General features: G+C 35.5%; 3 protein-coding genes across 3 annotated transcripts; 1 reads left to right on the forward strand and 2 right to left on the reverse strand.

The window, feature by feature from the left end:
• Positions 655–2,326, forward strand: LOC18768475 (transcription factor bHLH84). The gene is made up of 5 exons (XM_020553638.1): positions 655–1,231; positions 1,338–1,619; positions 1,733–1,798; positions 1,882–1,947; positions 2,071–2,326. Exons 1-5 carry the CDS (start codon positions 656–658, stop codon positions 2,167–2,169), a joined length of 1,089 nt encoding a protein of 362 aa, XP_020409227.1. The 5' UTR covers position 655; the 3' UTR covers positions 2,170–2,326.
• Positions 6,677–13,158, reverse strand: LOC18768981 (vacuolar-sorting receptor 3). The gene is made up of 12 exons (XM_007199693.2): positions 12,491–13,158; positions 10,868–11,560; positions 10,685–10,773; positions 10,457–10,526; positions 10,298–10,381; positions 10,125–10,201; positions 9,946–10,027; positions 9,507–9,589; positions 9,318–9,384; positions 8,163–8,291; positions 7,957–8,066; positions 6,677–7,270 (listed from the first exon to the last, which is right to left on the reverse strand). Exons 1-12 carry the CDS (start codon positions 12,795–12,797, stop codon positions 7,172–7,174), a joined length of 1,890 nt encoding a protein of 629 aa, XP_007199755.1. The 5' UTR covers positions 12,798–13,158; the 3' UTR covers positions 6,677–7,171.
• Positions 14,024–17,667, reverse strand: LOC18767048. The gene is made up of 4 exons (XM_020570622.1): positions 16,198–17,667; positions 15,275–15,523; positions 15,090–15,181; positions 14,024–14,939 (listed from the first exon to the last, which is right to left on the reverse strand). The coding sequence occupies exons 1-4, from the start codon at positions 16,927–16,929 to the stop codon at positions 14,186–14,188; spliced, it is 1,827 nt and encodes a 608-aa protein (XP_020426211.1). The 5' UTR covers positions 16,930–17,667; the 3' UTR covers positions 14,024–14,185.

Consider the following 17,971-nt stretch of genomic DNA (forward strand, 5'->3'; position numbering starts at 1 on the left):
ATGGCAGTTATGGAATATTTTCCCAACACTTTGTGGATGATTGTTATTGGATTATAACTTTATAAGAACATTGGGAGAGGGGACAGCAATCCAATCTGCAGATAACACTGTCTGGTTCCAAGAACATTTCAGAGAAAATGTTAGACCATTTTACATGATCTTGCCGCCTATTTATTGATGTCCTTATCAGTATGAGTTGAAACCAAAATATTATGCTCGTTGATTACCCCCACGTTGTCTTGTTTGCCAGGTGTAAATTCTCCCTCTCTCTCTCTCTCCAAACTCCACCAAATATCATTCTCTCAAGCATCTCTCTTGAACAGTATTTCTGTGATTTTTTTAAGGTTTTTATGTTATTTTAATCCATCATTGCTTTGAACTTGGTCCCATCTGAGTTGTCCTTAGATGACTTCTTGCCGTATTTGTACAAATTAATTGTTTATCTAGAATATGATTAATGAGATCATCCCAATGTTTAAATTTATAAATGATTTCTGAGTTTCTTGTGGCATTGTTCATAGTTGGGGTATAAATATGCCACTTAGCTTCATTCCCACACCACTCATTCACAGAGATATATGAGAATCTCTTAATTGTTATTAATTAGAGTACAATAAAACCTTTGTGTTCCTTAATTAGGCTTCAAAGAGGGAATATGGAGCATATTGGAGTTGTTGCAGAGGGAGAATGGACCTCTCTGAGTGGGATGTACACTGCTGAGGAGGTAGATTTCATGGCTCAGTTGCTTGGAAATTTTTCATCTTCAAACCATCCAAGTGGCACATCAAGCATGAGAGTACCGGAAGCTTTCTGGCCTGGCGATGAATCACTTACAATGAACATGTCAGGCAACCATGAAGGTTCACATTATTCATCAGAAACTTCTATTTCTGATTGCAGCAATAGGATTCTTTTTCCCACTTCAAGCAATGAAAGCTACTACTTGAGTAGTGATTCTCACCCCATGTTGGTGACAAGCAATAGTTCCATGTCTATTGATTTTGGTTCTGGGGATGGGATCAGAAACCTCAATTCCTATCTGATTCAAGTAAATGATCAATGCTTGAACCAAGAACCAAGTGAAGGAAATGCAGAAGAGTATGGTGGCAACCAGCCTGAAGCTGTGGCTCTGGAGAAGAGGAGATATGATATGGCAGTACAAGAACCAGCCATGGATGATAAAAGTAACACCTCCAAGGCTTCTATGAAAAGAACTCAAAGTGCAGAAAATGTGAGTAGATACATAAGCACATTTTTCTTATCCTTCACTCAAACTTTTTACTTGGTTATAGAATGTTAATGTTCTTTCTCTGATCATAAATTCAATGTGGGTTCAGATGAATAAGAGGAACATAAAGTCAAAGAAGAGCCTGCAGATCATAACTAGCAACAATGAAGAAGATGGCAATGCAGGCCCCAACAGACAGAGCTCAAGTAGTTGCTGCTCAGGAGATGACTCCAATATTGCTTCACATTTCCATGAGAATTCTCAGGAGCTGAGTCCGGGTTGTACTTCGACGTCAAGCTTGAGTCCGAAAGAGGCTAAAGCTCTCAACTTGAGTGGAAAATCAAGAGCTAGAAGGGGGTCAGCCATTGATCCCCAAAGCCTCTATGCAAGGGTAAGTTCCTATAGGCTACAGATCCTGCTTGTTGCCTGTCTTAACCATGTAAAAAATTTGTTCCCTATAGATATGAAAAATCAACTAATTTTTCTATCCTTTTTGTGTTGCAGAAAAGAAGAGAGAAAATAAATGAGAGGCTGAGAGTTCTGCAGAACCTTGTCCCCAATGGAACAAAGGTAGGCAGTATGCCTTGTGAAACAATCTTCTTTTCCCAAGAGGTTGATGCAAAATTCTCAAATTTATCTATTTGGAATTGCAGGTTGATATTAGTACAATGCTTGAGGAAGCTGTCCATTATGTGAAGTTCTTACAACTCCAAATTAAGGTAATAACCAAGAAAATTAACCCATGATGAGCAATAAGTTTTTGAATTTTCCAATCAAAACCTACATATCTGAAAATCAGTTGCTGATATTGTTGTTTTTCCCCCTTGTTTGATCATTTATAGCTGTTAAGCTCTGATGATATGTGGATGTATGCTCCCATCTGTTACAATGGAATGGACCTGGGACTTGATCTGAAGCTCACCTCACCAAAGCAATCATAGAAAGAAAACATGCTTTGGAACCCAAATCTTTTCTCAACTCTCAAATCATGCAAGAAAGTTGAGAAAAATGTTGGTAAAAAGTTTTTAGGTTCTGCAGCATTTTCCATAAATTCTTTTTATAATGTAACAAACAGACATGACTGTGCTGTGAGCTCCACAACCAAAATTATTCTCCAATTTACTAATTTTGGGTTGAGTGGTTTGAGCATGTGGTGTATTATCTCATACATGGGATGAGATGATTGATTTGACATACTGATTATTCTGCAGTTGGTATTCTTGTACTTCAGAATGAATATTGATGAATAAACATGATGTTTGGATAAACATTTTTTTAATGGAAGTTTCCAATGTGACTGAATATAAGATACTGTGCTGAGATTTGTCAAATCCAATCCAGTAACGACAAATGTTGTGTGGTTCATTGACGTGTCATTGCCAATCCGCAAACACACCCCTCGTTCTAACATATTTCGTGAGAATTCTATATAAATAAGGTGTTATTGAGATCTCACATTCACATCCAGACTTCTCCTCAAATCATTATGCATTGCAATTTCTATTGCTTGAAAATGCTCTTGTTCTTAGTTTTTCATAGTATATGTCCCTATTCAGTTTTCGATGAAACATACTACCTACAAAAGGATATCAACATGACCGATATGATCAACAAAATTGATCGAATTGATGATTATCCGTATAAAGATTTTAGCATTTTCACGTTTAATAATGTATTATACACGTATGTATGTATTTTTCATGTTTAATACACAAATTTTTTACAAAAATTTCAATAAGACACACAAAATTCATGTATTATACACATAATTATCACATATTATTGAATGAAAATAATATATATTTCAAAAAAAGGTATAGCTGAACAGATATACTCAGTTTTTTCCTAATTGTTTATAAATTAAAAAAACTAGTATAGCCGGGCGGCTATCAACTTTTTGCTAAATTTAAAAAAAAAAAAAATTGTATCGCCGCATGGCTTTACATTTTGACACGTGGAATATATATATGTAAATAGTGTAGCCGTCCGGCTATACTAGATTTATTGTGAATTTTTTTGAGAAATTGTATAGCCGTGCGGCTATACCCTTTTTTATTTTTTTTAAGTACAGCCTTGCGTCTTTATTGTTTCGACACGTGGCACTTAGGTGCTGTTCGAGTCCTTGTGCGGCTATATAGAAAATTTAATTCGGGAAATTTCGCCGGCAAAGATCTGTGCTGGCAACCTTTTGTTGGGAGAGGTTTTTTTTTTTGTTTTTTTTAAATTTAAAAAATTCTAAAAATATATAATTAGTTTCTTTACTTTTGTTTTTTGGCCTACTTTTTTAATTTAATATATGGAATTAAGTAAAATCTTAGCTTTTTTGAATTACTTTAAGTAGAATTATATTTTAATTATTATTTAATATAAAAAATAAAAAGAAAAAATCCACAAAATAATTAATTTTTATTTACTAAATCTTTTGTGAAATCGTTTGAGTGTCTTAATTAAATTTCTCCATAGCCCAAGAGCCCTATCCGTTACTAATAGGCCAGTACTCAAGTATCTATTGTCACTTTTTGATTTTTTACTTTTTCAGAGTTATTATCCGTATAAATATTTTAGCACTTTCACGTTTAATAATGTATTATACACATACGCACGTATTTCTCACGTTTAATACACATATTTTTTTACAAACATTTCAAATAGACACATAAAATTCACGTATTATACACATATTATTGAATAAAAATAATATATATTTTTTTAAAAATGGTATGGCCGATTGGGTATACTTAGTTTTTTCCTAATTGTTTTTTTTTTAAAAATATTATAGTCGTGCGGCTATAGTATTTTTTTAAAAAAGTCTTTTAAAAATAGTATAGCCGGACGGCTTTACATTTTGACACGTGGCACGCAGGCGATGGGCGGGCGGGTCTATATATACATATATATATAGTACAGCTGTGCGGCTGTACTGTTTCAATACGTGGCACCTAGTTGCTGTTCGAGTCTTTTTTTTAATATATATATAAATAGTATAGCCGCGCGGCTATATTGTTTAACGATTATTTAATATCAAAGAATAAAAAACAAAGTCCACAAAATAATTCAAAACAATTCATTACTATTTACCAAGTAATTTACGAAATTGGTAAAATATTTAAATATTGACTAAAGAAATAATAATTAGAACACAATTACTATTTAAAGTAATTAAAAAAAGACTAAAGTATTACTTAATTACATGTATTAAATTAAAGAAGTTGGCCAAAAAACAAAAGTAAAGAATAAAAATTTAAAAATAGAAAAGCAAACCAACGTCTCCCGACGAAATTCACCTCTCCCAGCGAAATTTCGTCGGAGAAACCTGATCTGGCAAACCTTTGCCGGCATAGACTTATGCTGACGAAATTTCGTCGGAAGAGATTTTTAAAAATAAATAAATATAAACTTAGTATCTTTAGGTCAATAATGTTTTTTTTAAAAATAAATTCTTTTCGGTAATTAAATAATATCTTAACCTCATTGAATTACTTTCATTAGTAAATATGTTCTAACTATCATTTTGTTAGACACGCTTATGTAAACTTAATTGATATGATGATGATATAAAATGGAAAAGTATAGAGTGCCATAAGAATTTGTAGATCAATTACCGATTGTACAAATATTTTCTTTCTTTTCAATTTTTGTGTAATATCCCATACATAGGATGATTAATTTGACATACTTCAGAATGAATGATGATGTTGAATAATCATTTTTCTAGTGGAATTCTCCAGTGGGTTCCAGTCCTACTTGGTTGTTCGTGAGTTTTTCCTGTATACTTTTATTTTAAGATTTCTTGCCTTTTAATTTATGAATTCTGAATTCTGAATTTTATTTACTTGTTTATGAGATTTCTTCTATATTTTTGGGTGATTTCTATAATTTAGATTTTCCTTTCATATGTTTGTAGGGCCTTTAGTGCTTTGTTTAAGGCTCCTCAAACTTCCAGATCGACTATGTTCATTTTATTAATTATTTTATGCGAGTAGAGACTCATTGGTGAAAAAAAATGATATTGGAGGAAAGGAGAATTGAACATAAGACGTAGCACACATGGACATTGGCAAAATGTGCTTGCAAAATACTTCAGTTGAAATTTACCAATGTAACGATCCCTAAGAATAATTTTTAGTTTTACAATTTCCAAATAATTATATTATCACATCTCTTACATTACTATTTTCTTTTTATTTATCACCATAAATATTTTCTACAAATAAAATTTCTTTAATGAAAAGGATCCTAGAAAAATACATCTATATAAAGTAAATTGATTTCTAACACCTACCATATATATGAGGAAAAACGCAAGCATTTGAATAGGGGATATTCATTGAAATGTCACATGAATTTATACATTAGTTTCAATTTGTCACCTAAAAAAAAATTTAAGTGAAATATCACCTAAATTTTTCAAAATCCATGATTTGTCACCTGACTTTAACATCATCCAATTTTCCAACTATTTTCAAGGGTATTTTAGTCTTTTTATTTTCAAGAGTATTTTAAAAATAGAAAAGTCATTATAAAAAAATTATGAAAAGACCCTTGAAAATTATAAAAATTATATATCTTTTCACATTTAACCCCCCGCCATTTTTACATTTAAGCTTCTTTTTTTTTTTAATAATAATTTTTTTCATTTTTAAAATATCCTTGAAAATGAAAAGACTAAAACACCCTTGAAAATAGATGGAAAATTGGATGATGTTAAACTCAGGTGACAAATCATGAATTTTGAAAATTTCAGGTGACATTTCACTTAATTTTTTTTTTTTTCAGGTGACAAATTGAAACTAAGGTATACCTTCAGGTGACATTTCAACAAATATCCTTTTTATGTGTGATTTGTTCTAAATTGACATGTCGGGTCCAATCCAGTAATAACATTTGTCAACGAAAATAAGTAACTTTGCGTGTTAGTCCCTATCCAAATGCGACAGTTGTCTAAAAGTGACACAAAGACAAGTATTATGTGGAACATTGACGTCTCTATATAAACAAGGTGCTATTCAAGTCTCACATTCATATTCACTTTTCCTAACATCATTGTTCTTTGCTTTCATATCATGTCTCTATTCAAACCTTTATTTTTGACCAAATGCTACCTACAAAATGTAGAAACATGACATATATGATTGACAAAATCGATTGAATCCATGATTTACCGGACGGAGAGCCGCAGCCTCGTTCACTTCTCATGGTCTGTGTCGCCTGAGATGGTTAGCACATCACATGGTAGCACCCATTTCCTATGTGGTTGTAGGAGATAGCCCTCCTATTCTTGCCTTGCGCTTCACTTGGCAACCATATGGACATGAACCACATGGACACGACCACATGGACATGAAGCATTTTTGGTTAGCATTTACATTGTTCTATCTCAGTTTTTGTATCACGGATGAAGAATAAATATGGATGTGGAGAATCCTAACACATACAGGTAGCAATTGGTATACGGCTTCTTTTATTTTGGAGTGTGTATTTATCACAGTGAACTACAAAACAGCAAGCAATGGCCATTACATTCACTCTAAATAAAATTTCAAGGGCCATGCTTAAAACAACATTTGTTTTGTGCAAATAATAAACCTTTAATTCTCCTTAGATCAATAAGGTATAAATATGACATGAAGTCAGTCTCATCTTACAGGCAAACGTAAATTACAGAATAAAGTTAAATCTGAGGAAAAGATTTCGAGACTTTAGGATGGGAAGAGAGTCGTTTGCTACTACATCCAAAACTCCTTGCAATCTAACCTTACTCCAAGGGATAGGCATGCTACAGTCCTAAAAAAACAAGTCATTCTAATCTGCATTCATTTACAATCCAACATGACGTAGAGTATAAAAGACCGGGCTCAAAATTCGAGACTAAGATGTATAACAATCCATATTCATGCCGCATCACATAAAATCCTCAACATGTGATTATGGGGGTTTCCGTTTTCACGCTCGTTCATCGTTCACATGATTTGGAACTTCAGCTTGACTGTCCAGAGGCATATATTGTGCCATTATAGCTCTTATTTCTGAATCCATATATGACTGCAAAGGAGCATAGAAAGTATCAACAACCTGAAAAGGTTAAATAAAAAAGACGGAAAAGATTTGTGTCCTGAGATTATTTAACTCCCTAATAAAATCATGTTCCAAATAGAGCAGTTCACGTAGGTTAAAAGCAAATTAAAAGACTCCTAAATGCAGTGTAAAGCAGAGCACATACTCAGACCAACCTAACAGTCTTTAAACCTCGAAGGGTTCAACACACACCATAGTTAAAGACACTAGGAAGATTTTTTTGTCAATTTTGAAATAAAAGCTTCCCACATACAAGAGTCCGCATGTATACAGACAAATTTGTTCCATAGGCCTGGTTATTTTTGGAGTTACATTAACACAGATAATTCCAAGGCAAGATAACCTTATTTGCCTGCCAATAGGTTGGGGTCAACACCACAGTCAATATGCAGGCCTGGCCCATAGCAAGAAATGGTTCTACAGTTTACTGTACTTCACCATGATGTCTATGGGAATGTTCTAGGTTTACATATTCAAAAATTAATGCCAATGAAGTGCATAAGGTAATCTTTGCACATCTGATGCATTCAATAAAAGCAATTTTATCAACCTCAGGTAAATAGCCACCAATATCACCATCACAAAATGGAGACTCCAGAATTACCAATGATATATGAAATTTGCAAAAGAGAAATAAAGCACAGAAAGCTCACCCGCAATCTATATTTGTACACAAGATATGCACCACCACCAGCCATAGCCAAGCCTATCAAAATAACCCACACAGCAGCCCATGCAGACTTCCCCCCACTAGCAGCCTTACCTGCACATTACCAAGGAGAGCACATCGAAATAAGCTCTTGCATAATATATTTAGGACATATAAAGTTGAGTTAAAAGCTTGAGTTTCTGGACTCACTTATGCAGGTATCATGGTCCTTGATATACAGAAGATTCCCACTACACGAGCAGTCATAGCTCCCCCAGGTATTTTTACAGGTACATTCAGGGCACTGGCAAGCTTTCTTCTCTTTGCATTCATCAACATCTAAGAAGAAAAAGAAAAAAAGTTTTGCAACATTTAGGTCAAGATATTTCATTGCAAACGTTTTTTTCTTTCTAATTTGATCCAACAAGAGTTTTGTTTTGTCCTAATTAGGGACTAAAAAACATGACATGTACCAAGCCAAAAGAAAAAATGAACCAACCACAGCCCCGTTACTTTTTCTTTTTATTTCAAGAAATAAGTCAGATAGTCATGACGTATCCATGGGATCATGATGGTCTTCTTTAATATCACATTGGCTGACTTCATGAATAGCAAGGTTAAGAAGTTCAGCATGGTATGAAGCCTTTAGATTGGTCTCCAGTTCACCGCATAAATGCATAAAAATTTTGAATTTGACCATTCAGATCTGAGCGGGATATTGGCTCAACATGGATCATCCACAATGATTCGGATAAAGCTAAACTTCACTGACCTAAATGTGACACGAAGGTTTAAATGATTTCCACCAGGTCCAGGTATAACTTAACCAGTAGGGTGCAAACCCACTCAACAAGAGGCTTTAAAACATAGCTTCTAGATTCGTTCTCAATGAATTGAAACTTAAACATCAAAGGAATATATAGAGGTGTGAATATACATACAATCCTAGGGGCTTGATTTCTGTGACCCAAAAATTCTTTGGTTGTACATATTGGTGCAGTTCCTATTGAGTCCCATTACTTTTTATTCAGGCAAGGCCATATTTTCCAGTAAAACATGAACCTAGAGAAAGATACATTAGCAGATCTATTCATGCAAACTCATGTGCAAGCACACCATTTAGCAAGGTCAAGTACTCCTTGTGGCATATGCCTTGATGCACCACCATGATGAAAGTGGTCTGAACTTAAGCTTTTTAGACATCAATCCATTAGTGGACTTATGTTGTATTACAGTCAAAACAAACAACAGAACACGCCCAGGCCTTAATTTCTAGTGGTCTGAACTAGAGCTTTTTCACATACATTGTGTATTAAAGTAAAGCTGAAAACCAACAGGACACACCAAGGCTGTAATTTCTCTTACCTTCACAACTTTTGACACCATCACCTTTAAACCCATGAGGACACTGGCATTGGACCTCTCCATTATCCTGCTCAGAAAAATAACCCGACTTAAAACTAAATGTTTTGATAGGACTCTCAAATCTAAAGTTATTTCCTGAGAGCATAATTTATTTTTAACAGAAAATGGGAATACAAAAAAACCACTTACTGTGCAAGCAGAGAATGCATGCCCATCTTGAGCATCATGCCAACAACCTCCATTGTTTACCTTGCACCTCCCAGGCCCACTTGCTGGAAATTTAAGGTAAATTCCTCAATAAAAAGTGAAGAATAAGGAAAAATGTTTGCAAAAAGGAAGAATCTGAGCTATTCTTTGATTATAATGAAGAAGAATAAAAAAATAAATTTTTGGGAAGATTTACATTGATTTGGAGCCCATATAGATATTTTATCTTTAGAAAAATTGAAGTTTGCAAAATGCAAATACAGACCAAGATCCTTACACACTAAACCTAGATGAGACCTTTTGGCTAATTGAACATAAAAGTCAGTATCCACAATTTTTATTCCCTCAACTTTGTTTTCCCTAGTTAATGTCATGTCTGTTTTAGCACAAACAAAAAGCAGAAGTTTTATATATTTTTTACCTTCACAGGTAGTATAACCATCTCCTTTAAATTGCACACCATCAACCAGAGGGCACTCACATACCCTCCCACGAAACGTATCCTAAGTAAACAAACCAAAGTCACAAAGAACAAGAGTTAATATACTCAATTTTCTCATTTTTCAAAAGACTCATTAGCCAGTAAGTTACAATTTGTACCTTGCAGGCTGTGAGGTTGGCTGCTTTATTCTGCCAGCAACCACCATTATTATCCAAGCACTCATTTGTCTCCACATCTACCATGAGTAAATAGTGAATGCATAACTCAAGTTCAGAATGAATAAATCAGAAAGAGATAAGAAACACCAGAATAACAAGAAGAGCTTACTTACCACTACTCAAACAAACAGCTGGCTCAGTAGTTTCCTCGAAACCAGAACAGATAGCCTTCAGAACTGAACCCTTCTCCAACTTTCCTGCAAGCAAATATTTTAGAGAGGGAAACTTCCAGATTGTTATCTAAGAAATATAAGAACAGGAACAAGGCAAACCTCGGTATTGTCGATTATTGACAACAAGAGTAGGCAATATGGTTACATCACCTCGTGATCCTTTCCCAACCTACAAAGAGCGTTCTTGTCAAGCAAGTATAAAGAAATAAACTAATATGACCAATTCAAAGAATTGCACTAAGCAGCAGATATTGATCATACACATTAAAAACATGTAAACGAAGAGGACATATATAGAACGAAAATGTATTGAATAGAGACAAATACCTGAGCATCTTGCTCTTCTTTCAGAACAGAATTTTCAGAGTCTGCAGTTGGGTCTCCCATACACTGCTCAACCTTCTTAATATCAAGGCCTGAAAATATGTCACATAAATATTTAAAATGAAGGCCACACTAACTAACCATTAATATTCTTAGAAACATTAGATGCAATATCTAATCATTTACCAAGAGATTTAATGACACTTTCAGCGCATTCCTTGTTGTACTTTTTCTCCTTCATGGGACATCTAATTTGAAAATCAGTTACATAGTCCCACCATACCCAAGGCTTGTTGGTCTTATTTACCACTTTAAAAACACATAGCTGCCTTAAATTTTCAAGAACCACATCTTTCCCTTCATAACCAGTGCTGAAGTCCTGTTCAGGATCGGGAGCACAATATCTTCCATGATTGATACACTGGGACTTGCACTGTTTGCTTAAGGTGAATGCCTGAGGACAGTACCAAGTTATATAATGAGGTGTGAACTGAGTGTAACCACCTATTTCAAGTATCTGTGCTGCACCCCTAAAATCCTTCATAAATTCCATCAGCATGTCACATTTAACCCCACATTCATCATTGCTGTTGGTCCATAGTTCATATTCCACACGATCATCTGGGTGTGGAACAGCTTCTCTCCAGTCAAGATTCACATTGACCATATCGCCAGAACTGATTGATTTCTTTAAAGTTTGCCCAAAACTTTTTTCAATGAGTGCAGATGGTATTGTTATGTTTTCAATGTATTTGGAAGTTGAACCATCCTCTTCCGGTGAGTCCATGGTTATTAATGGCTCCTCAATATTATCAGCGACAAGAACTGCAGAAGCCCCAGCCTTCTGGGCATTCCAAACCTTCAAGGCAAAGAAGCAATCTGGAAAGCACAAACAACAGTTTCAAAACAAGCAATGCTGAAAAAACTCAGACAAATAAGCAATACTAGAAAGTATCTTGTAGGGACCTGTTAAGAGGGGTACTAGTTTTCTTCCCCTCCCAACAACCCCAAAAGTTCTCTCCGACGCCACTTTAATTTTTTCTACAACTAATGCAGAGATTTGAGAGAATGAGATTTCTGTATTGTTGACTTTTTAATATTTCAAAAATATCCCCAATTAATATTTTATCTCCCCTTCTTTCTTGCCTATCCAAACAAGACTTAGTTAAATTCAAAATCTTTCTCTTTTGTCATCTCTTCTTTTCTCTCATATATGTTTCCTTCTCTTCACTCCTAGCTAAAATTGCTAAACACACTGTTAATAATAATAATTAAGAAGACATTACATCCATATAAGCCTGAAAAATTTTAAAGCAGGAATCTAGATTCAAAATAACATTAGGGCATCTCCTCAGTGACTGCCAACACCAACCACGACTCTAAACTGCTAACAAGACGCAAATTAGGCAGATTTATAAAATCACTGTCTGTACAATCAATCAAATAAGAGCTAAACAAGGCAAATTGACTAGACTTACCAAAAATGGCATCTCCACAATCGACCAAAAAAGGGGCCTATTGAAGCTCAAAATTTACAACATCAAACTACTCACGACTACAAAAAAGCAGACTCAAAATGAACTAAAACACATCAATTGAACTTCAAACCTCATATTGACATTCAAATTACTCTGCAAAAAGGGTAACTCCTAAATTAACAAAACAAACAAATTGAACCTCAAAACTCATAGTACTCATCATATTGTTCAAAACTACAAAAAGGGTACCTCCCAAATTAACAAAAACAATCAAATTGAACCTCAAAACTCATAACAATGATCAAACTACTCGAAAGAAAAGAATGGGTACCTCCACGATCGACCAAAACGAACTTCGGGAGAGCTCCAGGAGTCGATTTAAACGAAATCCCAAATTCAGAGAATTCCTTGCAGCCCTTCTGATTCTCTTTTGGATACAGCACAGCACCCGCCATGCTGCCTCCGTACTGCGGAATCCCAAAGTTCCCAATGGCACTGTCATATGTGCCTTTGATTTTATCTGGAGATGTGACCCTCAAGCTGTTCTTCTCCACAACAAATCTCGCACTCGATAACGGGGTCAAAGACAGCACCAGAAACCCTAGAAGAAGTCCCAGAAATGATCTCTGAAGCTCCATTTCAGAAGACAGTAGAGAAAGAGGAGAGAAAACAGATGGGATTTTATAATCAAATTCACTGAACACTTTTTTTTACTTTTCCATAATTTGTTGGGCTTATGATTTTGTTTCAGAAAAACCCAAAAAGAAATTTAACCCAAAAAAAAAAAAAGAAAAAAAAAAAAGGAACTGGGTTGCTGTTGTTTGATGTTGTTGGATTGATGGGAAGTTTGTATTTGTGGATAGGCTATGGTTCTGATTCTGAATATGAAGGCGTGACACTCTGAGAACTTGGAAGCAAAGATCTCTCCTTTCCCTTATTGTTGAGAGAGAAAGACGATGTATTTAATTGCTCTACATCAACGAAATGCCTTTTACTGACTTTTAATCCTTTTCTTTAATTTTCTAGAAGAAATTAAGAGAATTAGATTAGTGACAGATGGAGCTATGACGTTGTCTGAGATTCCAAAACTACCCTTCAAACGTATCGTTGACGCCAAAGACTTGAGTGGCAATATAGTCAATTCAAGTGAAGTTTTGAGTCTCCCGTATTTTACTTACCTAACATTTTCCCAACAAGTCTTCAACCCATTTCTCTGCTCTCTCTCTTTTTTTATAAGGGAAATTTCCAATCTCATGATCACGTGTTTTATTTTAGAAATACGTTCATCCACATAACAATTGGATATTGATATTAAGAGTAATTAAATTAAGGACAGCTAATTCTGACCCCATTAGATTAAGGACAATTCAATTTTGGATTATGGTTAAAGACAGTTTATGAATGTGTAGAGTTGCTGCTGCTACCTGGTCTAGTAAGCCGTAAATAGCATCCTTCTCTTTCTTTTTACTTTTTATTTTATTTTTTAATTTTTTTAATTTTTTTTAATACAAACGATATTCTAATCTAATCTAAACTACAACGAGGGAGATTCAAACTTGGGTAAGGAGCACATTTGTTCTAACCAATTTGACTAAGTCTATGTCTGCATCCTTCTTTTCCTTTTTTGGTTCTGATAAAAAGCATCACTCTCTTTTTCTTTTGGTCTCCTGACTGATAAAAACATCACTCTTTTTTCTTTTGGGTCTGCTAAAAAGCATCACTCTTTTTTCTTTTGGGTGGTCTGCTAAAAAGCATCACTTATTCATACCACAAAGATAACAGATTTGTATGGCCTCCCATAATAGCACAATGGTGGTTTGGGGAAATAAATGTTTGCAACTGCTGCTATTCAGAGCCCATAAAGTCCTTTTGGATTTGCAGGCATTGGTTAAAGAAAATATGTAACTGCTTAAATCTGTGCAGTGAACCACAATATACATATAAATGCACATTATTTCACTCGGGATTTTAAGGATTTTCTGTTTTGGTGCTGATTTGAAGGAAATTTTAAGTGAACTAGTATAATTCATTGTTGCTGGTGTTCAATCATTGCATTCATGTGTTCTAAAACCATGGCAGTTCTCTCCACATGCTTTAAAAGCACCCCATAGATCTTGTTTTTGATCCTCACACAAGCTTCCAATTCAGAATCATCTTTGTTGACAATCACATCTAACCAGTCACCAACCTTCTTAATCTGGCACATCATTTCAGCTACATGGTTGTCTGATTCCATGGAAACAGTTATGCTCTTGACTTCATCCAAGTAACTCTCAAAGGCAGCCAAAAACCATTTTCTACATTCATCATGCAAGCAGTTTTCCAGGTCTGCAGCTGCAGATAAAGCACTTCCCTTTACCCAATCTTGTGAATTTTCCTTCTCTATGGCCAATCCAAAATGAGCATCACTTTTATGCTTGATTTTAACTATACATGTACCCTTTGGTTTACCATCACCATGAGTTTTACTTGATTTATGAGATTTGTGTTTAACCTCCATTGAAACACTACCAGGGCCAGAAGGTGGGGTAATAAGATCAGCTGCCAAAGCTGTTTTGATCCATGAAGTTGCATTTTTCTTTCGGTCCAGTGCAAGTACCAATGCTTCCCCAGTGGAAGCAGGGCTGCTTGGATTTTTTTCATTAGCTTTTAGAGGACTAATGTTGGTCAAGGACTGAACAATCAATCGAGTTCGAGCCAGGTCATCTTGTAGGTCAAAAAATTTGTCTACTGATGGCAGCTGTTCCTCCCTCTTGGCTGACTGGAGTTCTGAGTATGTGCTGAAAAAGTAACAAGAAAAAAGAAAATCAGTAAAGCAAAATAGATACCAAATCAATAGAAATTTCACATTTTTCACATCCATCATTCATTAAGGAAAACAGATTTGATAAGTGTGTTGCAGAACTCTGCATAAGCATATCTTAACGCACCTTAGACATTTGAGCAAACTCTCAGCCGCAGAAGCCTCTTGCAAAGCCTCCACTGCAGCAAGCACAGCAACATCCCTGTGTCTTCGTACCTCCTGCACAGCAAATATGACAGTCTAGCTCAATCAGCTAGGAATTAATCAACGGTGAGGAACAGGCCTCATAAAGTTAAGTGAATCACACAATACCTTGCCAAGTTTCACTAGTGTTGGGGGGAGGGAGTTCCACACTATCTTACTTCCTGACCATTTATTATCATTAGCCTGATTAAACATCAATGGCGGATCTAAGGACTGCTCACAATTTTTCGCTGGGACGGAGATCCTACTGTTGGAATTTTTAACAGATTTCTTAGCTATATCATCACTAATTCTTCTTGTTTTGGGACTTGACTTGTCATCTGAACTGTGACACTTAGCAGAACGAACTGGTGAAGCCTGTCAAGGCAGAAAGAGGAAAAAAACATTTTATTAGGAAAAGTTATGATTGATTCATGGTGATTTTGAAAAGCAAAACAAACTAGAAAACTAAAATGTCCCTGGAGCCGTTCAAACTCATTAAGTAAATTTTGTTCTTAAAATTTTCGTAATCGCTGAACTTAACCATGAAGAAACAAGCAAATAACAAGAAGCAGTGGACGGGAGTAAATCATCAGACAAAACAGGTATTTGTAGCATGATAAATCTAATTACATATGCTTATAATACTGTAGGAAAATGATTGCTCAGTATTATGACAAGTAGAATTCGTGGTTTCCTGCCTTAAAAGAGATAAACTTCATCGTTTAGGGCCAGCAGTACAATCAGTGAAATGCATTTGCAGCCATCTAAAATGACAGGGTTCTGTCCAAACAATGGTTAAGTCAAATTCTTCATTCACTTACTGTTATTTACACCAACTTTAAATCATTTGCTGAAAGTTCATGCTGATTAACAGAGAATAAACTGGCGTACTTGTAGTAAATTTTACACTAACTTTCTCTAAATTATTCATCAAATTTCTAATTAGCAGGCCAAAAATGCCAAAAATCATTCTAATTAAATGGTACTCAAGTCAAATAGTTTCTATTTAAAGGAATATGAGTTAAAAGAAGAAGCAGTGAGACACTCACATGAGCACTGCAGCTACGTCGACCAGTTGGCTTCATCCCATGCTTGACAACTAGGGAGTCTGCAACTTGTTCTGCCCCATTCCAGCTCTTTCTCTTCACTGTCAGCACAGACGAAGAAGAAGACAATGTGCTATCAGAATCACTATCTTTCTCTACAAAACTAGAGCTTATTTTTCTAAACCCCCTTGTCACAACACGCATTTCCCTCTCACCCGCATCACAATTTCCAGGCCTAGAGGCCCTTTTCTTCTCACTTGGGCAGGACTTGGAGGCACTTAAAGATCGATATCTGCCCCGAGGCTTCTTCTCCACACCTCTATCCTTCTCCATAACTAAATCAGATGCCCCTTTAGAATTCACCAACTTATCTATGGCAAAAAGATCTGCAGGATTTCCAACACAGGGAAATCGACCCGGGAGAGGCCTTATACCTTTAAGCACTGGCACCGGGTGTGCTGCCTCCAATTTTTCTACAAATATCAACTGCCCAAGTTGCAGTTGGTTGCAAAGAACCATGTCATCCTGTTCTTGAAGCAACGACACAAACATGGCATGTGAAGAATCTGAAACCTTCAAGTAAAACCCCTGATTAGGCCAAAGATCATCCTCTGCCAACACAGGAATGATGCTTCTGATTTGTAGTAACACTGGCTTTCGGTCGTTCAAGGCCTTTCCGGAACTTCCCATTTCTTCAACAAGCTTCACCAGAACCCCTGAACCCAGAGTTGCCATTTTCTTGGACAGAAAGAGAAAGAAAGAGAAAACAAAAGAAAGTTCCTGTTTTTTTTCTCAACACAAACAATATTATAGTCACAAGTCACTTTCTTTGAATCTTTTTGGATGAAACTCAATGGTGACTGTGTCAAAATCATGAAAATATGAAATGGGTCTTCGTCAATGGATTACTCAGATGCTAAAATAAAATTAAAATTTTTATAAAAAAATCAAAAAAAGAGGGAAAATGAAGAAATTCAAAGGATGAAATTGCTGTAGAAGGTTGAAGAAGAAGGACCCAAGAGAAAGATGGGTAACTAAGTTGAGACTGTAATTAGAGAAAGCCAGATTGTTCTCTGAAAACTGAAGTTTGTGCTCTGGAAATCTATAAAATCGCCATGGCAAGATGGCACGTGGAGGGGTAGTTAAAACCGTTACGCTTGTGGAGTTAGAGCTGAATTGGATGAGTGTTGCGTTGGGTTGGGTTAAAAGAAAAAAAATAAAGAAAATAAAATTGGCCTTGAAAGCTTTGTCCAGACAGAACGCTATAAAGCCATTGGGGGCCCAAGGAAATGGCCATAGGCTTTAAGGCCATCTCCAGCTATATAGCCCTAAAATAATGCGAAATGCATCTCCAGTTATGGGTTAAACAAAATTTTGGCCAAATTTAGAAGGCCACATTTGGCCATTTAGCCTTCCAACGGGGCCACATTCAGCCCAGCTTTGACTAAGTCCTAGGCCAAATTTTTTGTGGGCTCCACGCATGTGCTTTTCATTGATGATGTCAGCTGGATATATATATTTAAAAGCCTTTTTAAATGTTTTTAATTCGTAAAAAAATTATAAAAAATTATTGGTCATGACCAAAACTAGGTCATGAATTTTTTTTAAAAAATAAGTGGGTTCCACCTCAAAATCCGTAATCACATCCCCTCAAAACTAGGTATCAGGTCAACTAAGGGGGAGTTGTCGATACGATTCCCATTCTTGTTTTCTCTTATTAACTTCCAAAAATACCCTTACCACTTTACCATAATTCCAAAGCACCTCAAACCCTTAA

This window comes from Prunus persica, chromosome G8, assembly GCF_000346465.2.
Source record: "Prunus persica cultivar Lovell chromosome G8, Prunus_persica_NCBIv2, whole genome shotgun sequence".
Lineage (NCBI taxonomy): Eukaryota > Viridiplantae > Streptophyta > Magnoliopsida > Rosales > Rosaceae > Prunus > Prunus persica.